Source organism: Microchirus variegatus, assembly GCF_963457635.1.
Source record: "Microchirus variegatus genome assembly, chromosome: 7".
In the NCBI taxonomy this organism is placed as follows: domain Eukaryota; kingdom Metazoa; phylum Chordata; class Actinopteri; order Pleuronectiformes; family Soleidae; genus Microchirus; species Microchirus variegatus.
The window spans coordinates 18,774,737-18,795,434 of NC_139808.1; the positions used below are offsets into that span (position 1 = coordinate 18,774,737).

The 20,698-nt window shown below is 41.1% G+C and overlaps 1 protein-coding gene across 2 annotated transcripts in view; it reads right to left on the reverse strand.

Annotated features, from left to right (window-relative positions):
* Window positions 1–4,820: 4,820 nt before the first annotated feature.
* Window positions 4,821–20,698, reverse strand: part of chchd6b (coiled-coil-helix-coiled-coil-helix domain containing 6b) — an 80,882-nt gene continuing 65,004 nt past the window's right edge. For both annotated transcript variants that reach the window (XM_083891878.1, XM_083891877.1), the window contains one exon: window positions 4,821–4,980. In XM_083891878.1, the coding sequence (XP_083748004.1) occupies window positions 4,957–4,980 (24 nt within the window). In that variant the 3' untranslated portion in view covers window positions 4,821–4,956. The remainder of the gene's footprint in view (window positions 4,981–20,698) is intronic.

A 20,698-nucleotide genomic window follows, 5' to 3' on the forward strand; every position in this document is an offset into this window, starting at 1 on the left:
TGAACCTCTCTACCCTCAGTCACATGTTGTGACAGCCAAAGATTCACTGCAGACACTTGGGTCAGGTCCCCTGCTGCTCCAGGCCCCTCTGGTTATCTCTCCACCAGCCTTTGTAGTCGTTCTCTCCTCGTCTGTGTGCAGATGCTGGATGAAACGGGGTGTGCTTCACCCTGCGGGTCAAATGGAGTCAGAATATTCACTGCAGCACACTTCAAGGATTAAGCGATGTGGACTCATTTCACATCAAATATTCAAAGGAAAACCTGACATGAAAATATTTTTTGAGGGATAGTTCAAGTTTTTTTTTTTGAAGTGCGTATGAGTTACTGACACATTTACAGCACCAAGCGTGACTCTCAACGCAGGTAAACCTCAGGAAAGTTAAACATAAAGCTGCAGTAACTTTTTGTTGTTCTTTGTGAGCAGAAATAATAACATACAGTAACAGTATAATTATATGCTGCTTACATCTGAAAAAAACATAAACAGGTCAATTTTGTGGTTTGGTGTAAAGATTGTGAGGATATATCTATATGTTTGTACTGCAGAGCCACGAGCTATCATATGATGAGATGAGGCTGCGCTCAACTTTGTGTTACATGGAGTTTCTCTTCTTCCATGCCACAGTGGGATGATAAACACTGTAATCAGTGAATATTTATATAACATTCAGCTGTATTATCTCTCCCTGCCAGACTCTCTTTGTCAGCTTAAACAGTGAATCACCAGTTTTCCTTTATACGAAGCCGACAATGAAGCTGTGGTGACATCACTGACGAGGGCATGGCCCAAAAAGATCAGCCAAGGAAAGAACTGCATCAGAGTGAACGAAAAAAAAAAAAACGACGGACACATATGTGATTCTGATGAAGTCAGTTTGCTATTTAAGAGGGGGCCTGCTTACCCAAATCACCCAAAACAATAAAGAGCAAAAAAAAGCCACTTCCTTGTAAAACCAAACAATCTGAAGTGATTTACTCAAGTTTAGAGATGTAGACTCTGAGAATTCACCCCGGGCTTGTTGTAAAGTGCTGTGCATAATGTGTCTCAGCACATTACCACCACATGTAAATCAGCGGAATAGTGTGAAACCATTGGTAGGAATGTACCAACATGTGCCTGCATGCAATGTGTGAACATGTGCGTCCCTTGTGCACTTACAAAACACAAAAAAAGGCACTCACTGAGTAAAAAAAAACACAGAAAGTGCAGTAATGACTGATTACACTGTGATGAACACGCATCCTCAAAAACCACCGTCGCAGGACCAGATTACAATTAATGCAAGGAAACGCTCACCTCACATGCTCTTGTTTTATCCTCCCTCCCTCTCTCCGTGCTGGAGCTCCATCCATCCAACTGCTTCACTGAGCCGCATGTGTTTATGAGCAGGGTTGGTGATTGTAGTGGGGGGTCTAATTCAATTCACTTGCAGCCAGTTCCAGTTCACATTAACACACTTTAATAAAAGACTATTCAATTAGCTAGAGAGCTTCATGCGAGTGTGTTCTGCGTGCAGAAACGGAATGGTGGTGGCTGTCAATGACGGGAGACACACACTCCAATTAGGCTCACTGTCGACTTCTCACATACTACGCCAAGTTGGCTGAGAGAAGAGAGAGGAAAAGAGGAGAAGGGAAGAGTGAGGCACTGAGAAAAGTGCAGGGAAAGACGCTTCAGAAGTGGAGGAAGGGCAGAAGGAAGGAGGTACATTAGTGAGAATGTATGTGGGCATGTTTGAGCGTTTCATGGGGACCGCATGTGAATTCTTTCCAGTGTCCCAACTTTACTTAAATTGATCCCCATTAAGTCTGAACAAAGGGCAGCAGTTTGTCAGAGCCTCTCCAGTGTGAGAACGCACAGCTGACACGCAGCGTTTCAAAGCGTGAGCCGAACAAAGGAGATGGCGTGGAGCTACAAAAACATGTAACATTAGGCTCCGTGCCCGACTGTCAGACTTGTCTCCAGCTCGGGCTGCAGGACGTCTGACGTGTTAAAGCACTGGCAGCAACTCAAAGAATGGCTTTTCATGAAAACACCTGCACTTAAGCGAGCAGAAAAAAAGCAAGACAATTACTGTATATTGTGCTTCAGAGTTTACAGCACACACACACACACAGGTTTGTGCAGCTATTCTTCCGAGGGCTTCCATTCATTTAGACAGCCTATCTCAACCATAACCGGTTAATGTTTAACCCTAGTCTTAACCTAACAGCAATTCACATCTCGGCTTTAAACTTAACCAGTTCCACAGATATTAGGTTCTGCCTAATTAGGGACCAGGTGGTTTTAGTCGCCATAAGAACTATTGGTCCGAAAGAGGCAACAAATACAAGAATATTTACACTCACACACCCTCTGGCCTTAGCATTTATGCACATTTTCTGCTCGCCGTTGTAGTCAAGTAGGTCCAGTAATTGTCAAGGACTGGAAATCAATAGTGGAGCAGTGAAAGGCGTGAGCAGCCGTCTCCTAACTGCACACTATGCAGCTGTCTCCCCGAGTCAAAGCTGGGCTAGTAACCATGGCAACCTCAATCCCATGTCTTTCACAGTAATAAGGCGGGAAAAGAGAGGCCTGGCACTGAAGGTGTGGGGTTGACACGGATCAGGAGAAGAAGGAAAAATAAATCAAGTTCTGAGGAAAATAGGGAGAAAAGAAAATCAACAAAGGAGGTGTGACTCTGGTGAGACCCAAACTGAACAAACCTCAGCTTCCCTCCAAACATTAGTCCTCCATCAAGATTGTCTTTATCTCATTTCATCACTACACCGCATTCAAAACATCTCATAAAGCTCAGTCTTCCATTTTCCCCCCACCCTTTGTGCTCTCTTACCCAATATATTTGTGAAATAACCCTGATATTTCTGTAATTCAGCCAATTTAATTAAAGTGGGTGAGTTTCTAATAAAAGCGAAATGGCAGATAGCAGTGCCTGGGCTTTCCAGGAGCTTGTTTAATCAGAGAATTGCTGAATGTTAGAAGGCAATAACAGATTGAATAGAGGCTGGTATTTGTAAAGAAATGTCAGAGAGAGAGAGAAGGGATATGAGAGTCGCTGGATGAAACCTCTAATATGGTGTCGCTTTAATATTGGTAATATGTGCATTGTCCGTTAGGTTAGAGCTGCCAAATCCCTAGTGAGGAATGAGTGTGTAGTTTGACACACACACACCTGGACAGCCCAGCCAACACACACACACACACACACACACACACACACACCCCCCCCCCCCCCCCCACACACACACACACTCACACATGCACACACTTTAACTGTCTTTCTCTTTACGAGATTTCTACAATAGAGCACATATTGTATGGATTTTTCAGTGGCACTGTGTAGGTTGTGTCCTGATCGATGACATGGCGGCAACGGCGAGTCAAACTGTGATCAATAGACTTCTCCTCACAGCTATCATTAACAAACGCACTCGACTACATTCATATCGACTGCCACTTGTGTGAATGTGGATTTATATCCAGGCACAAGTATGTGGGCATATTATAAGTCCATTAATATTCTACATGGGTCTGCTCTGTGACTGCAAATGTGCAGGGTGTGTGTGTGTGTGTGTGTGTGTGTTTTTGACCGATAACAAGACTGTGTCATTCCAAGGGTGGCCAGCCATGTCTATATATAAGTGGAAATGCATGTTAACGGAGTCCCACTCTTTCAGACACACACACACACACTCGGGTTTGCACAGCTATTCTTCTTAGGACACTGCATTGGCTTCCATTTATTTGTACAGCCTAATCTTAGCCCTAAACATGACCAGTTCCTCAGAAATGATGTTTTGCATCATAAGGACCAGGTATTGGTCACCATAAGGACAACAGTTCCTGAGAATGTATTTTTGTTTATGCCAGGACCTTAACTATCACAAATAAATCCTAAATCTAAAAACAAGTCAGAATCCTGAAAACACCCTTTAAATGTGTAAGGAACGGCCAAAATGTCCACATTTTCCAAGAATGTCCTAATTTTCTATGGTTTATACATTTCTTTGGTGCTCACAAAGACACACGCGCACACAGGGAGGGGGTGAAGTGAGAGTGTGTACAGAGTAGTGCTGCGAGCTGTCGCTCTGTGTGCTGACCTTCAGGGTTATCTGGAAGGCTTCTCCACACCTTGCTGGTAGCACCAACCCCTGCTGTCGCCATGGAAACACAGCTTGCAGGGACAATGCACGGCCTGTCCGGTGTGTTGCTTACGTGCACGCTCTTTTTTTTTTTTTTTTTCTTTTCACGCGAGCACCTTTAAGTGACAACACACAAATATGCACACAAGCTCATTATATAGACAGGGACACACATCCTTGTACATATTAATATACAAGCACACTTCACTATTCATACGTCCTCCACTTCATTTAGCCCTTGTTTCCTTCACTTCCCTTTCCCTTCTCTCTCTTAATGAAACCATGAGCATGGCACACAATCAAGCCTGTGGGCCTGCGCAGCATTGTCACAAGGGTGCACGCGACCCCATTTTCAGTCGTGGAAGCATTATTATCATGCTGTGAAAAAAGACGACCGTGGGCTGATGCATCGCACACGCATGCACACACACACACACACACACACACACACACACACACACACACACACACACACACACACACACACACACACACACACACACACACACACACACACACGACCTGCAGTCTCATCAGCACCAGATCACTGGGATTTATTTCAGCGGCAGCAGGGATGTGCCGCCGCAACTTGACAATAAATCAACACATCATACACTCTGGAGTGACAAATCAAGATAATACACTCAAAAAACAAGAAAGGCTGCAGAGTGGGAAAGAAACTGGGTTTATTCAGTGATGGAGGAAGAGAAATAAAAGGACGTGTAGAAGGACAGAGGGAAGTCAGGAAACGGACGGATTTGACATGCTCTCCTTTTCTTCACTTCTCCCGCTCCGACTTTCTGGAGGTTTCTCAGCCGTGATTTGTCAGTAAGCCCTAAAAAAATGGGAGGTGAGAGACAAGGAAGGGGTAGAAAAGAAGAGAGAAAATTTAAATTTTCAGAACCCAAGAGGAAACTTACAAAAGTTGAGTTTCATTGTATGTTATAAAAAATGCAGAGAAAGTACCCGGTCTAAATATTTAAATGTCACTAAAGAAAACGCAGCATTTCTTCTATTTTTCAGAATCCTAACTCACACTTTTGACAGCAAGTTTTTTTTTTTAACTCCACGTACAGTAGAGTCTAACATTCAATTCTGCCTTGAGTGAATGTTTGGGAGTAGAAAGTTACAGTTTTCTCGTCATGTATTGTAACTTTTAATAGCTGTCATTTTACTGTCAATGACATTACAACGACGCGTCTACTGAAAACTGAGTGAGGCTGTCACAAAATGTTCCCAGTTTTCATCCAGTGAATCACAGTGAGTCACTGCAGACTGTATCTACAGAGATGTATCTACAGAGATGTATCACAACATAACAATGGATCTACAACAGAGACACAGTGTTTTAGCTGCACAATGTTTGCAAAAGTGACAATTCATGACCATTCATGGTCTTAACTAATCTTACAGGTCGTTGTTGCTCCAATGAAATGTTCCAAGGACATTTTGGATCATTTCCAAAGCAAATCTATCAGATGTTTGTAAATACCTTGTTTCTTCTATCAGGGAACTGGCAGGATTCTCCAAAATCAAATGTAAGATTAAGTACAGATTAAGATCCATCCATCTACCACATTGGTTCTCAAAGTGTGGCCCGCGAGCCAATGACGGCCTGCAAAAAAACATTTCTGGTGGCCTGCAATGAATTACCGTTGATAGTTTTAATCCAGGAGCTACTAAGTTTGTTAAATGTTTATTGGACATTACTGGATACAGACCAATAAAAGTAAACCGTAGAACTGCAATCTGGTCATTAAAATGATTACAAATGGGATTTATTTCTGTTTTTTCCCCTTTTTTTTTTCCTTTGGCGGCCCTCAGTCCAATGTTGGGTTCCTAAATTGGCCCTCAGGTATCAAAACTTTGAGAACCCCTGATCTACCACTTTATCCTTCACACGAGGGTCGTGGGGGGAGCTGGTGCCAATCCCAGCTGACATCTATCTATCTATCTATCTATCTATCTATCTATCTATCTATCTATCTATCTATCTATCTATCTATCTATCTATCTATCTATCTATCTATCTATCTATCTATCTATCTATCTATCTATCTATCTAAGCTTCAGATACAAAGGGCTGAAAGAGGAGCGAGAGAAGATGTGGTCAGTAAAGGCAACTGTGGTCCCTGTGGTGATAGGAGCATTAGGAGCTGTATCCCCCAAACTGGGAGAATGACTCCAACAGACTCCAGACAAGAGACAGTACAAGATGCGCCATTGTAATATTATTTTTTCCAATAATTATGAGGGAAACAGGGGGCTTTCTGCATGGATCCATAGTCCCATGTAACCCATGTTCTACCCGTGTGTGCGTGGGTTTTCTCTCCGGCTTCCTCCCATTGTCCAAAAACATGCAGATTTGGGGATTAGGTGAATTGGTCACTCTAAATTGACGATAGGTGTGAGGTGTGAGTGAATGGTTTGTCTCTATATGTGGCCCTGCGATGGACTGGGGAACTGTCCAGGGTGTACCCCGCCTATCATCCTATGTCAGCTGAGATAAGCACAGCACCCCCCGTGACCCTCATGTGGAGGATAAAGCGGCAGATAATGGATGGATGAATTATGAGGGATGTGTTTTTCATTTGAGCCCCTGTGCATGGCAATGCTATTTAAAATGAAACTTCTATACCATAATGGAGGAAACTACCATTCATGCTTCTACTTAAATGCCCTACTTTCATGATATAATATCACTGTAGTGTGAACTTTTCACAGTTTCCATACATTTCACCCAAAAGCCGAATAGCCCTAACTTTTTGTGAGTATTGTATGTTACATGACAGACCAATAGCAAATGCCTCTTAATCAAATGCGCTGACACGCCCGGTGGAAGTTCGGGGTTATCCCGTAACTCATCTCATAGCCATAATGCATTAAACTAGACAGTTTCTTCCTATTTGGTTTGATTGTTTTCACACCAGAGGAACCGTACCAAAGTAGAGCGGAGAAAGCGAGACCACCCCTTCAGGCAGGTTTCAGACCGGTTGATTTGGTGCACACCAAAGTACAGGGATTACATTCACAGCTACGCAAAGAACCGAACCAAGGGACCAATCACGTTTGGTGCGCACCAAATCCTGTAGGTTTGAAAGCACCCTTAGAAAGTCAGTCCACTTTAGGGAACAGTTCAACTCATGTGACAACAAACACAAACAAACAGTGGCATAGAAAAAGACAGGACAACCCTGGGTTAGTGAAGCGTTAGCTGCTGGGTGGACTAGTTGGCATGTTAACTACCCCGGTGCTCAGCTGGCAGGCCGATACACTGGCAGACAACTTGGTTCACTTGCCAAGTGTAACCGAGGGCATCACAGCCGCTGAGTGAGAGAGGAGCGACAAATGTGACGAGAGGATTTAGCTCTGCTGTGCCACTCAGGTCCTACGACATAAAGCAGGGCCACAGTGCGTCTGTGTGAGTGTACCGCATTATGCATGCACAGTCGATGAAGAAGCTGCTGCATTTTAAACCAACGCGAGCGCAGTTCACGGCTAACTCCGGTGCCCTAAATCTAAACTTGGACTGCTGCCGTCGCCATCTCATTAGAATAATTTTAAGACAGGAAAAAAAGAGAGGACAGCCAAATATTCTGCCTCAAGGTCTGCACATAAGTGTAGCCATATATACATTATATATCCTGGCTTTAATTCTGTATAACTCCTAGTAAAATCTAAGCATTACAATATCACACACGAGTGGCAGTACTGTATTGTAAGTACCACAGTACATATATATATATATATATATTAATACCACGGCAATCATTTTGTAATATGAAAGAAATTTAATGGTTATAACATCTTATTTCTCCATAAATAGTAGAAGCTGGGTAATAACAATGGAAATGATCAATGTTGACTCATGAACATTTTCATTTTAAGGTACTACACTGATGGTAGCCTTTAGCAATTGTCATTTCCAAGCTGTTACCTGGATATTGCTTTGGAAATACTGAACTGTACTGAAATTCCTTGCATGAAGAATATTACAAATGCTGCTAAGTCAATAATAAGCTTATTTGTTTTTATTAAGTTTAAAAGAACGTAGCTGTTGGATGTATTTAATCGTTTATAAATTATTTTTATTTAAAATATACTGTACATGTGTCCTGCAATGCAGACACAAAATGGATATTGGAATGGAAAACAAACAAACTTAGTGTAAAGTAACAAATAAATGTCAAGTGTTACTGGAGTGCTTTAATGTGACGTCACAAAAAAACCCTCCACAGTATAATTACCTTGTTCTTTCATATTTTCTTGTCTTTTACTCTACAATCTGTTGATATGGGAGCTTTTCCTTTTAACACCGCGTCGATGCAAAAGGTGCAGAGTTGAAGCAGCAGCTGCACTTAATTATCACAGACTCTTGTTGAGATGGAAAAGTGTCAGCGGAGATTCGTTTTTACACACTCACGCGCGCACACACACACAAATGCAGACGCACAAACATGTTTTCTTCCACCTGTCAGTTTTCATCCAATTAGAGAGTGGTGTGGGGTAGATAGCAGTCACAGGGAACTATCCTCACAAAGCCATTGTCATAAGTTAATGGGCAACACACAGGCAGCAGTGCAACATGTGAATGCACATCTGTCCAATATATAATTACTGCAGATGCTCGCTCACTCACACGTTCACTCTCTGGACTTACTCACTTGCCTTTTCTATGTGGGGAAAAAACAAAAATAAAATAGAAGCAGGAAATCAATAGCTGTCTTCTCTGCTCAATGCTAACAGCACTCGCTTCTCTCCCTCTCTTTCTCGAGAGGGACTGAGACAGTTGCCAGGCAGGACTGTCAATCAGACACGAGTGGCTGTGGATATAGCTGCTTTATAAAAATTCACTGATTACACAGTCAGTAAGACAACCAGGCAGTCATTTAGTCAGTCAATTAAAGAGGCATCTTACTCAGTCAGTACAGTCAGTGGGTGGGTTGGTTATGTGCACAGGACTGTCTGGATGTCGGTCAGTCAGTCAGTCGCTGTTTGTTTAGGACGGTGTGCCTGACTGATTGGACAATCAACGCATCAATCGACACATCGCTCATCAATTCAGTCAAACAGTCCTTTAGTCAGTCAGTTAAGCTGCCGAACAGAAGCAATCAGTGTCTCCATGTCTGTAAATCATCAGCTCCACAGTCAAGTCGCCGATTTAACATCAGTCACTGATGTAATTTGTTGAAAACTCTGTTGACAAGTAAGGTGTTTTAAGAGTGAGCGGATAAACAGACACACACATCGACAGAGCGACGTATAGTGACAACAGACAGACAGACATAATAGCTCACTGGCATTAGCTGTCACTGTCACTTTTGTTTGGTGTGGCACTCATGTTCAACTGCAACTAGTGGCGTTCAAGTATTGCATATTGGACATTTAACAACATGTCTACATGGGCTGCAACAACGAATCGATAAAAATCGATTACTAAAAGCGTTGGCAACTAATTTAATTATCGATTCGTTGAGTCGCGCGATTAATACGTCACTCCTAGGCACGGAACTGTTTACAGATGCCGACTGTTTCATGCCGGTTGATGCACGCTCACAGCGAGCCTTGTATGCGCGTGAATAGTCGAGCGAATAAGCGGCGCGGGAAAGTTTTAGAGTGAGCGACAACTTATATTTTAGACTTGAAACATGGCGGAGGCGGAGAAAACCGTTCGGCCGAAATCTTCTAAACTGTGGGAACACTTTACCATTCATGACCCTTAAAAGTGTGTTAGCTGCAATCTTTGCAAGAGCGAAATGGCGTGGCACGGGAGAACCACTGTGATTAACCAGCACCTAAAAAGAAAACACGTCGGAGTCCTCCGTGACAAGGAAGGGAGTAAGGAAGTAAGGGAATGTAGCAATAGTCTCTCATGTTTCTCGTTTAGTGGGTTAATTTATCAATTATTCAGCTTTACAAACATGAACAGTTTATTAAACTAACGAAAGCCGGTTAAAGTGTGTGTGTGTGTGTGTGTGTGTGTGGGGGGGGGGGGGTGTGTCTGTCTTTTTTTTCTTCTAATTTAAAACGAGTTTACATATTACTATGATGTAATAATGTAATGAGTAAGTTTCAAGTGTACATTTTCTGTAGTAAGAAGGTGAGATTCAAGTGAGGTAGAACATTATGTCGTCAGACAGGGTCAAAATCAACATATTAAAGGTCACATAGAGTAGTCCTGTTGCACATATATGTGAGTTATGGAGGTCTACTTACATATATTAAGTTGTTTTTATGGTCAAAATCCTCCTAGTTGATGTAAATGAGCCGATTGAAATCTGTCCTTTTCGAAGCGCTTGTCAGTTGCGCTATTTCAGCTATAAATCTCGCCCGAGAAGACAGAGTGTGTTGTGATTGGCCAGCCAGCGTAGAGCCTTCCCACCAGTGTTGTGATTGGCCAGGTATCTGGAAGTGACATAATCTATCACGTCAGCTCTCAGAAGCGCAGCTCCCTCTCTGGAGCGGTGGATGCATTGCTACTCATTATCAAAACATTGTTTTAACAGTGTTTAAAAATAGCTTTGTCACAACTCCCCGCCGCAGTCCCTTTTATGACTTTAAACCGGAGTCAGACCCAGAGTCAGAAGACACTGTTGCTCGTGAAACACCTCCACAACGGACGTTATTCTTCTTCTGCGGTTCAATGTACGCAACCGGATGTGCCCGGACTACCGCCCGGAGCAGGACGATCGGTTGTTCAGGAGAACCGCTGCTTACGTAACTAGTACGGGATTTTCAGTGATCTCGTTGAGCCCCGAGATTACAATAAAACACAACGTTCTCAGCAATGGTTGAACTGTTTGTTTCGAACCGTCAGGCTTCATAAACAAGGTAATGACGCAGATACACACCCAAAAAAACAGCGATAATAGGAACTTCCGGTCTAGTTCCGCTTTAAATATACTTAAATTAGTATAAAAAAATACATGTTTACTTTAACCTGTGTGAGTATAAATTAATTATCGTCTGTAAATGTATGTTTATCATACAGTGTATGTTTTTTGTATGTTATTCCAGTAAGTTTTGATTTTTTTTTATAATTTAATATTACTTTTGATAGCTCAGAGACGTTGGAGCAATAACCAGTTGTTTTTACACTTTAGTCTGCACTGTGAATTTGAAATGTTCTGTTTTTGAATAAAGATGTGGCAATTAAAAATTTTTCTTTTTTTAACCTATTCATCGATTTATCGGAAAAATAATCCACCGATTAATCGATTTTTAAAATAATCGTTAGTTGCAGCCATAAACATCAAATTATTTATTTCCATCCATCTTCTACCGCTTAATCCTCCACATGAGGGTCATCACAGGGCCACATAGAGACAAACAACCCTTCACTCTCACACATAAGGTCAATTTAGAGTGTCAAATTTGCCTAATCCCCAAATCTCAGAACCTGGAGAAAACCCAATTATTTATTTCATACACTTATATTCTGTTAACTAAAACTGATTTTGCCACTCTCCCCAATGCATTACTTATCGTTATATCACAGTTATTCCCCACATTAACTCCTGCAAACAAAAGAAAGATCGCCTAGTTCCGAGAGAACAGGAAAAAAAAATGCTTATTCTACTCTTTGAAAATGGTAAAAGAGAAGAATAAACCATTCCTTGAAAACTAACCTGAGCATAAATGAAGATCAAATTTACCCATTCCTAACAAATTAAACAGCTATTATGTCTAACAATGTAGTGATGAAGATGATAATGAAATATCAGTCTAAGTCTGAGTCAGAATTCACCCTGACACCGTATCTGCAGCCACTGAAGTAAGACACACTGGTGTGGTGGTTCAGCAAAGTGGAACAGCAATTGCATTTTTTAATGCATTTGAAAGAGAGAATAGTTGGTGGACAACAAGGAGAGAGGGACATGAGTGACAACAGATAATCTTTACGTGTGCCTTCACAGAGCGGTTGCCTTGGAGATGATGGATGTGAAGTGGAGCTGAGAAAGAGCGACATGTAAAAAAAATATAGAACAAAATATGTCAGCCAGTATGTGTATGAATATATTCTCACACATATCAATGTTTTATCAGGAAAATAGAAAATAAAAAAAAAGGGTTTCATTATCGTTTTCTTTTTTATAGTTCATAACATGAAAATGGCAGAGGGAAAAACAACCTCAGCATATACTGCAGGAACTTAAGTCACCAAAATTGTGTGTTGAGTTAAAAATGGGATGCACTCAATGCAGTGTTTCCTTTTATGAGGAAGGTGTGTGAACTTTTATCATCACCTCAAAGAAAAAAAATATATACACACATCGACATAGTGATTATACTGGTGAGTAGCAATCACACAGGAGCTATAATCAGCCTACCAGCTCATATTCTATAAAGGAGGTATTAATAGCAGCAATATTATATACATAATGTTGGATGTGAATCCGAGTGTCTGTGTGTGAAAGTATGTGTTTGTAAGTGTGTGTGTGTGGTGATGCAGGACGAGCTTGCAGTGGTTATCAGATGAGACTTAGCAGACAGACTGAGGTTCACAGTGGGGCTCCTCACCTGCTACCACTGATAGCCATACACCATAAACCGTATAGAAAAAGTGAGTGGACGAAGTCTTCCAGTGGCAAAACAATCTCCCATTTTCCTGTTTGAAGCCTTTTTTTTTTTTTTTTTTTACTGTTTATTTGCCAAATAAACAGTAAAAAAAAAACAGGTCAATATCCAGATCAACGAAGAAGAAGAATAAGGTCAACATCATGACATCAGAACGTTATGAATTAGATCATTAAAAGTCTTCACGAAAATGTTTACTGATGTTATAGTCAAAAGGCTAATTTTCCCATAGAATTCTATTCAAATGTAGTCCATCCACTTTTCACATACAGTTAACTCCACACACACACACACACTTCCCTCATTTCCTTACTCTGCCACGCCTCCTCTCAGTCTATTCTTCCTCACACAGCAGTGACCAACAGCACAAACTCCTCTTCTCTACCTTCAGTTTCCTCATCTCTCGCACTGACAGTACCTCTGCACTTCTCTCTACTCATCTCCTCTTCATCCCTTCCATCATCTGCCCATGTTTACTGTATCGCTCTTACAGTTTTCTATTAACTCCTCCTCGCTGACAGGCTCTCCTGAGCCTCTTTCACTTCTGTTTTCCTCTTTTTCATCAATCTCCATCCAATCCCCAACTGACGGGCATCTTCTATTTTTTTTTCTATTCTTTCATCCCTGCTAAAATGACTCTTACGCATTTCTCTCGTCACCCGAAAACAGCATCATTCTCCCTCATTCCTATCAATCAACTTCTTCACCTGGACAAATCAAACAGGTTTGAAGGAGACGTCTTGGTTATTTTGAAGCAGGGTTTTACTTTTACGTCCAGAGAACAGGGGAACAGTACGTGGAAATCCTCTGCAATAACTAAAGCCAGCAAGATCTTTTCATAAGTAGTGGAAGTCTACACATTTTATTACCACAGAATGTTGTCGGAGATGCTCCAACCATTACACTTACAAAATGATGGCTCCTTGCAAAATTGTTGGTAAATAACTATGGTTAGAAGCAGCTCATGTGGAAAATGTCAACCAAACTGAGGAGGGAATAGCTCTGCGCTGATAAACAAGCTGGTCAGAGACTGATGTACACGTATACTGACACATACACAATAGTTTCTGTTGACGTTTTGTTTATTTTCAAACCCAGGTTGAGTTTTGGGCAATGTGCATAGTTGGTGGCCTTCCCATACCAGAGAAGATGTTGCTCTTCTTTGTTTGCATAGTAAGTCTGCTTCAAAATGTGAAATGCACACTTTGGATGGTCTGTCTGTTCAGGCTGCTGCAGAAACATGACTGCCCAAGATGGTGGCCTCCATAAACCAAGGCCTTTGCCGAAAGAACATTTAAAAGACTTAATCTAAGGCTATAAAAACCAATAGGACATCCACTTTTTGCCAGTAAACCCTTCTAATTGTTACACCCACATATTTTATTCACATTATCACGTCAAGCATGATATGAATAGAGAGCATATGTCAAGAGTTATTAATCATTTTGTGCTGTCTTTTTTCATTGCCACTGAGGTACCAAGACCTCCGAAATTGGTCCAATTGAGTCCAAGGCTGATTTCAAGCACTACAACATTACTATATCGTCCATAATGCACTTTCCGCATCTACGTGATACAAATATTGTCGTCTGAAGTGGGGCACACACTTTCCAGTCCAGTTGGTGAGATGTGCTCTTGTTATGATCAAGAGACAACAAAAAAGATGGTTACCATGGAAACTTGCTTGAGGTTATACATGGAAGTCCACTGCAACAGACACATGAACTAAAATGGGACGTGGGTCGAGTATGAATGCGTGGGAACACTTTGTAGATGAGGAACGCGGTGGATCGATAGACAGCCTGGGCAGTGTAAGAGTTCCAAGAGAAACACCAACGAAGAAGAAGAGGAAAGGTTTATGACCTCTTCTCCCCTCAAACCCTTTGTTTTATTTTATCATTATAACTATAGAATGTTTACACATTTCTTAATAAAAAACCTGCCAGCAGCGAAGCTTCCTGACCCAAGCCATCAGACGGTTCCATTAAAAAAGGAGCACCAGCCAAAAATGAACACAAATACAAATGTTCTCTGGTGTCTCCCCAGTGTAGTCAGCTTTCTCTGCTCAACAGTCATAACTTCAGTTTAAGAATAATACTTCTCTATGGTAATCTCAGACACACAAACCCTTGCTTTTTCCACCAGCTGTATTTATATCCAGATAAGAGATGGGACATGTCCAGACTACACACAGTAGGGTTTTTAATTGCGCTGGGTAAACACACGCTTTTTGATCGTCACATCAAAGATTCCTCCTTATGTAAATCCCTGTAAGGATGTAGTCAGACATTATCTTATTTATATTTCCACACTGCTGGTAAATGTTGCACCAGGGTTGTCATTTAGTGTGGTGTATATTCAACCAGCTTAGTGTTGGGTTTGTTTTACATACACAGCTATAAGCTGGTTGAATACCCCTAAGAGAAAATCAACCTAATCATGACTTTTTTTTAAAACCTTGAATCAGAAATGCTAATGCTGATCTTGAAAGGTTACTGCACTTAAAAGCTGCAATTTGAACAGATTTCTGATTACATTTTATAAAAAATAGCACAAATAATGCACCTGTTCACTCTGCTATGTTGTTACTGCAATGAACCACCAGCTCGCTAATCAAGACTTGTGGGACTTCACCAAGCATCACAACACATACTAACACAGTAAAGTTCAAGTGGTTCAGGATGTGTGATATATATATATATATATTATATATATATATATATATATGGGAACCTTGCTGCTACAACGCTGTTGGACCCCGCTGGTCTTGTAAGTGGCACAGCACTCGCAGCAGCATTCTGTGGTCGGCACTAACACCACAGAGTACTGAAGGGGAAAAGGTTGTTCAACTTCTTAACAGCACTAATAGCTCAGCAGTCAATCACATGGCAGCAACTAGATGCATTTTGGCATGTAGACATGGTCAAGACAACCTGCTAAAATTCGGGCTGTGCATTTGAATGGGAACAAAAGTGATGTAAGTGACGCTGAACATGACTTGGTTGTGTTGGTGCCAGACGGGCTGGTCTGACTGCTGATCTTTGGGGATTTTCAAGCACAACCCAGCGTTAACAGGGAATGGTTTGAAAACAAGGAAATATCCAGAGAGCAGCAGTTCTGTCGAGGTTAGACTGGTTTAAATGACAAAACTAGGGTTGCAGATTATGTGCATTTTCCTTAACCAAGTTGGTTGAGAAATATCAGCTAATTGTTATCAATAAATCAATAAATAAAGAAATGCAGAGCTTAATTTTAAGTTTAAATAACATTTTACATTTTACATACATCACAGTTTAAGAGCCTAATAAAACATTGAGGGTCCTGTTTGTGTCGACCTGTAATTAAATCGAGCTGCAGTAAACACTCTTTGATGGCATGGATGTTCATGGGATACACAGATATTAACTGGACAAGCTGGGGACAACGTGACATATTTGCTCTCCACAGAGAGTACATCCAGAAAAGAGAGATTTTGTGGCAGGATATTTCTCTATTGTTCCACAAGAAGTCCACTGTCCTCCACCCAAGTCACAGCACTCTGCCCTGAAGTCGCTTCATCTTGCCTCACATTTCTATGCTCTTTGACTTTGAATCTTCTGCTATTTCCATCAGAGGTTTGGTTCACGTGTGCTCTCTGCTGGTATAAATCATAAAGAGAAAAGCCACACCAACAAAAAGAAATAGAAGTTGGTTATTTAATTAATTAAATAATACATTCTTAATTGGTTAAATTCCCATTGGCAATTAACCCACTAATGGTTAATCATGAACATCCCCAATAGCAAGGTAACAGAAACTCAAATAACCAGGTTGTTAGGTTGTAAGGTTTTCCAGAAGACCGTCTGTGAACACACAACATGTTGAACCCTTAGCAGATGGGCTTCAACAACAGAGGTCCTCAGTGGGGGCCACTCCTGCCACTATATAAGGTGTGTAACAAGTGTGTAACAAACTCCCTGATGTCACATTAAGAGGGACAAAACCCACAAATCTGCAAGATAACAAAGCTGACACTTAAGTCCAATTTATACTCTGTAAAGTGATCTACTTTGGTGACGGAGAGAGCCCTCTAAGTCGACAGAGAGCCTCTCCGTCACTCCATCAAGGGACAACAGAGACGGAAAGGGCTGCGATTGGTCCTCAGCCACTCTCTGGGCGGCATCAATGGGCATGCGTTGGGTGCTGTGATGATTAATATGAGCTAGCACACGGCGTAGAAGTTCCTCAAATTTGCCAGCCGACATTCAGAAGTACATGAAGGTGGTTTCTTCGTCCATGTTAAATTTGCCTGCCATCAGTCTCGGTACATTTAGTGGACGTGCATACCACCACGTCTCCTCAGTCTTTTACATCTCCATTTTGTATCAAAAGTATCTGTTTCAACGTTATTCAGCTACGACAACAACAGTCTTTCTCTCTTGGACGCCATTGCTCACTGTAGCCAGAAGTACAACAACCTTGTGTAGCGACCCCTACTGATCGGGCAGGAAATTGCAGTGCGTATCCAGCACCACGACGGAGAACTATGAAGGCTCGAGGGGTCTCCGTGGTGCAGTTGGATAACACATTACACAGTTGTAGAAGTATACATTGGCCTTCACACAGCACCCCATACACACTCTCCACACCTATACTTGAGGCTCCATTTACATGACAATAGCACATGACCAGGGACACTGAGAGTGGAGGGCCAGGGGAATAAAAGCAGGACCATTATCCTGAAGCAACCGTATTTAATGGATGGCCGTGAAAAGTGTGCGTACGCAGGATTCATAAAACATAAAAGAACTTTTGAGTGACATATAAGAAAAGCTGCGCCACTGTAGATAGTGAGTTGGGTGGACTTCAAGCGGGAGATAGATACTCGAGTGATGTTCAGATCAGGACACGGGCTGAAAACAGACAGATAAGCCTTGTGGTGGTTTCACTGGCAGATTGATTGACAAACGCAAACAAGCTGATGGGAAGTAAGACATATATGCTTTATATACAACAGAGTTTACGTGAATTAACTGTTGAAAAGTCATTTAAGTGAGTGGCAGCTGGGCAGAAGTGACAAGCTGTGACAGAGACATGGTCCGGACACACTGCAATTAATTAACATGTACGTTAAAGCTACAATATGCATCATTCTGTTTCAAGGAAACAAATAATAACTTTTTAAATATTTAGAGTTAAAACGTATTGTGCAGAGACTGACATCACACTCCTATAAATTGGATTGTTTGCCTTGACGAGTACATTTGAACACTCCATCCTCATAACTTTTACATTTCCTTGAAGCTCCGAAAACCAGGATGTCTCTTAAATGATGTGTTCAACTTCATAATGAGCTTTAGAAATAATACATGTATTGACATTTGTGTATCAATTCAGATGTTACTGACTTGATACAGCAGCAAATGATGTGATGGTAGTCTTGAGACATAAAACCATCACCTAAGGTGCAGTGCAGGACATATATATCTCAAAAACATCACTTTTCTTTGCTGTTAAAAGTGAATAAAGCAGCTGTTGTAGTACATTAGGTGTAGGATATTATTCAAAACTTACTGTGCATCATATTGTGTCATTGGTATCCGAAAAAAGGGTTCCCAAAGAATTCAGAGCTATCCCTCATCCCCTTAAACTCATAAGTGATGCAGACATGTCTGTTTTCATCGGCGAATGCCTGGAACAGACATGATATCTTACTGACATTAGCGGTCACCATCACTTTTGAAATAGAGCATATTGGACGGTTAACTTTGCTTAATTGGGTATCCTGTGTATAAGCATAGTTATGTTCAAACAATGGACTGAAAATGACTCGAGAAAACAGAAAGAGTTAGACGTCAAAGAGATGATATTTGAACGCCGTAAAGCTTCATGTACAAAGAGGAACAAAGGAGAGAAAGATAACTTTATATCCAAGAAAAAGCTTCTCCTTTTTTTTAGCCGCATTTTCCCTTTAATCATGGAAAAGAATGAGTCTGCTTGAGAAAATCCTTGCAAGCACACACTGATAACAAAAGAACCAAGCTTTTAGGCTGTCTGGAGGTTTTCACCAGGCTAAAAGCTTTTTCATCTATGGAATAGTCATATTATTGTTGCACAGAGCTGTAAAATGACTGTTTTCAAATGTTATATTTTCTAAGTCACCGAGTAGTTTATGTGTCCATGAACAGGCAGTTTATTTGCTTCAATGGTTACAACAAAACTGACCTCTTTTAGTCCGCAAAGTGCATCTTAAGAATATGTTGGTGCTTACTGCTGTCCTTCAAAGAAAACCAAAAGTATTTTTTCATAATTACACAGGTCATGTAAAACATGTTAACGCCAAACAAGTAAAAAATAACAGTGCTGGAAAGAGCTTTGTTCCGAAAACAGATATTGAAGCTTTTTAAGCCTTAACATTTTGTGACATTTTCACTGGTCTCATGATATAATTTGATGACGATTATCATGTCAATTATTTTGTTCAGTGTAATTCTACGATGCGTTCCATCCCTAGTGTTCTATTTTTATTGACATAGCTAGAGGTTGAAGATACAATAATATTGTATCTTCAATATTGTATCTTCAATACAATATTGCCGACACCAATTTTTAAATTAGATTATTATTACATTTTCTTCTTCTTCCATCAAATAAAATGCAACTGATGATGATAACAATCAGTACAAACAGTGGCTTAACTTCAGTAACCACTCAAAACTACATTTTATATATACTCAACAAAAATATAAACGCACAAACTTGAAATGGTGAACCAAAATAGAATGTCATGACATTTGCTCAGATTCTTGATGCATCTGTTTATGGAATGATTTGTTTTGCTCAAACCCAGTAGTCCAGTGTCACTTGGCCACTCCTATTGACTACAAGAGAGTCATGGAGTATGGCAGAGTGGTGGTCAATATGCATGACCAGTACACAGACACTCCTTATGGTCTGGTCAATCAAAGGGCACACCAAAATGTGGACTTTTGTCACTTGTCAATATGCCACAGTTGTCACAAATCATGAGGGAGCGTGCCATTGGGATGCTGAGTGCTGGGTTGAGCGTTACAGCTGTGGCAACACAACTGAATGACGCCGTATTCACCAGACATGTCACCTATCGAACACCTTTGGGATGTTCTGGATAGGCGTGTCCACCAGCGGGTTCCAGTTCCCGTTCCCCGGAATGACCGCCAACTTCACATAACAATAACTACAAGTTTTTCTTTGTGCGTTTATATTTTTGTTGAGTGTACTATACAAATACTGTATATAATGTATATAGAGTGCACTGCAGTGCAATTATATACAGTATTTTCAATAAATAATAATGGATAAACTAAATATTCAACACATAAAATATGTCATCTAAAACTGGATAGAAAACTATTCAAAATATTTATTTACAATAACAATAATCTGCTGTCCAGCTGAAGCTTTCTGCAACAAGCGATATTCGATTATGTGCCGTCATCATCCATGTCATTTTTATTTCAGAAACAATCATTTTCAACTCTCAGCACATGAGCGTTCCGGTTAGGTGTACGAGGTGATCATAAATAAATCATCAAATACACTTTCCCACTTTTGGAACAGGCACGTAGCCACCGCCGTTTGACAAAAAAAACTTCCATTAACACACAGTCTCAACCTTAACAAAACGTTTCCTCAGGGTTCTGCAGGAAAATTATATTTCATAATATGATCCACTGCTCTCTCCCTCGTGACTTAATCTCAGTGCATATTGCTCCCTATTGACCCTTAACAACCTGGAGCGATAATCAAACTTTTCCTAGTTAAACTCTTGTTCAAGTGCTGCGCACTGCCAAGCTACTGGCTCTGTCAGATCCATTTATAGAGAGGCAGACTGGACAGCTGCCTGTGTGTCCAGGGGGTCTGGGGACTGCCCACTCATTTCTTTTCATTAAGGCCGACTGGAAGCCTCCAGTGGCAGCTCTGCCCGTCTCCTCTCTCTATTTGACCCGGTCTTAGCC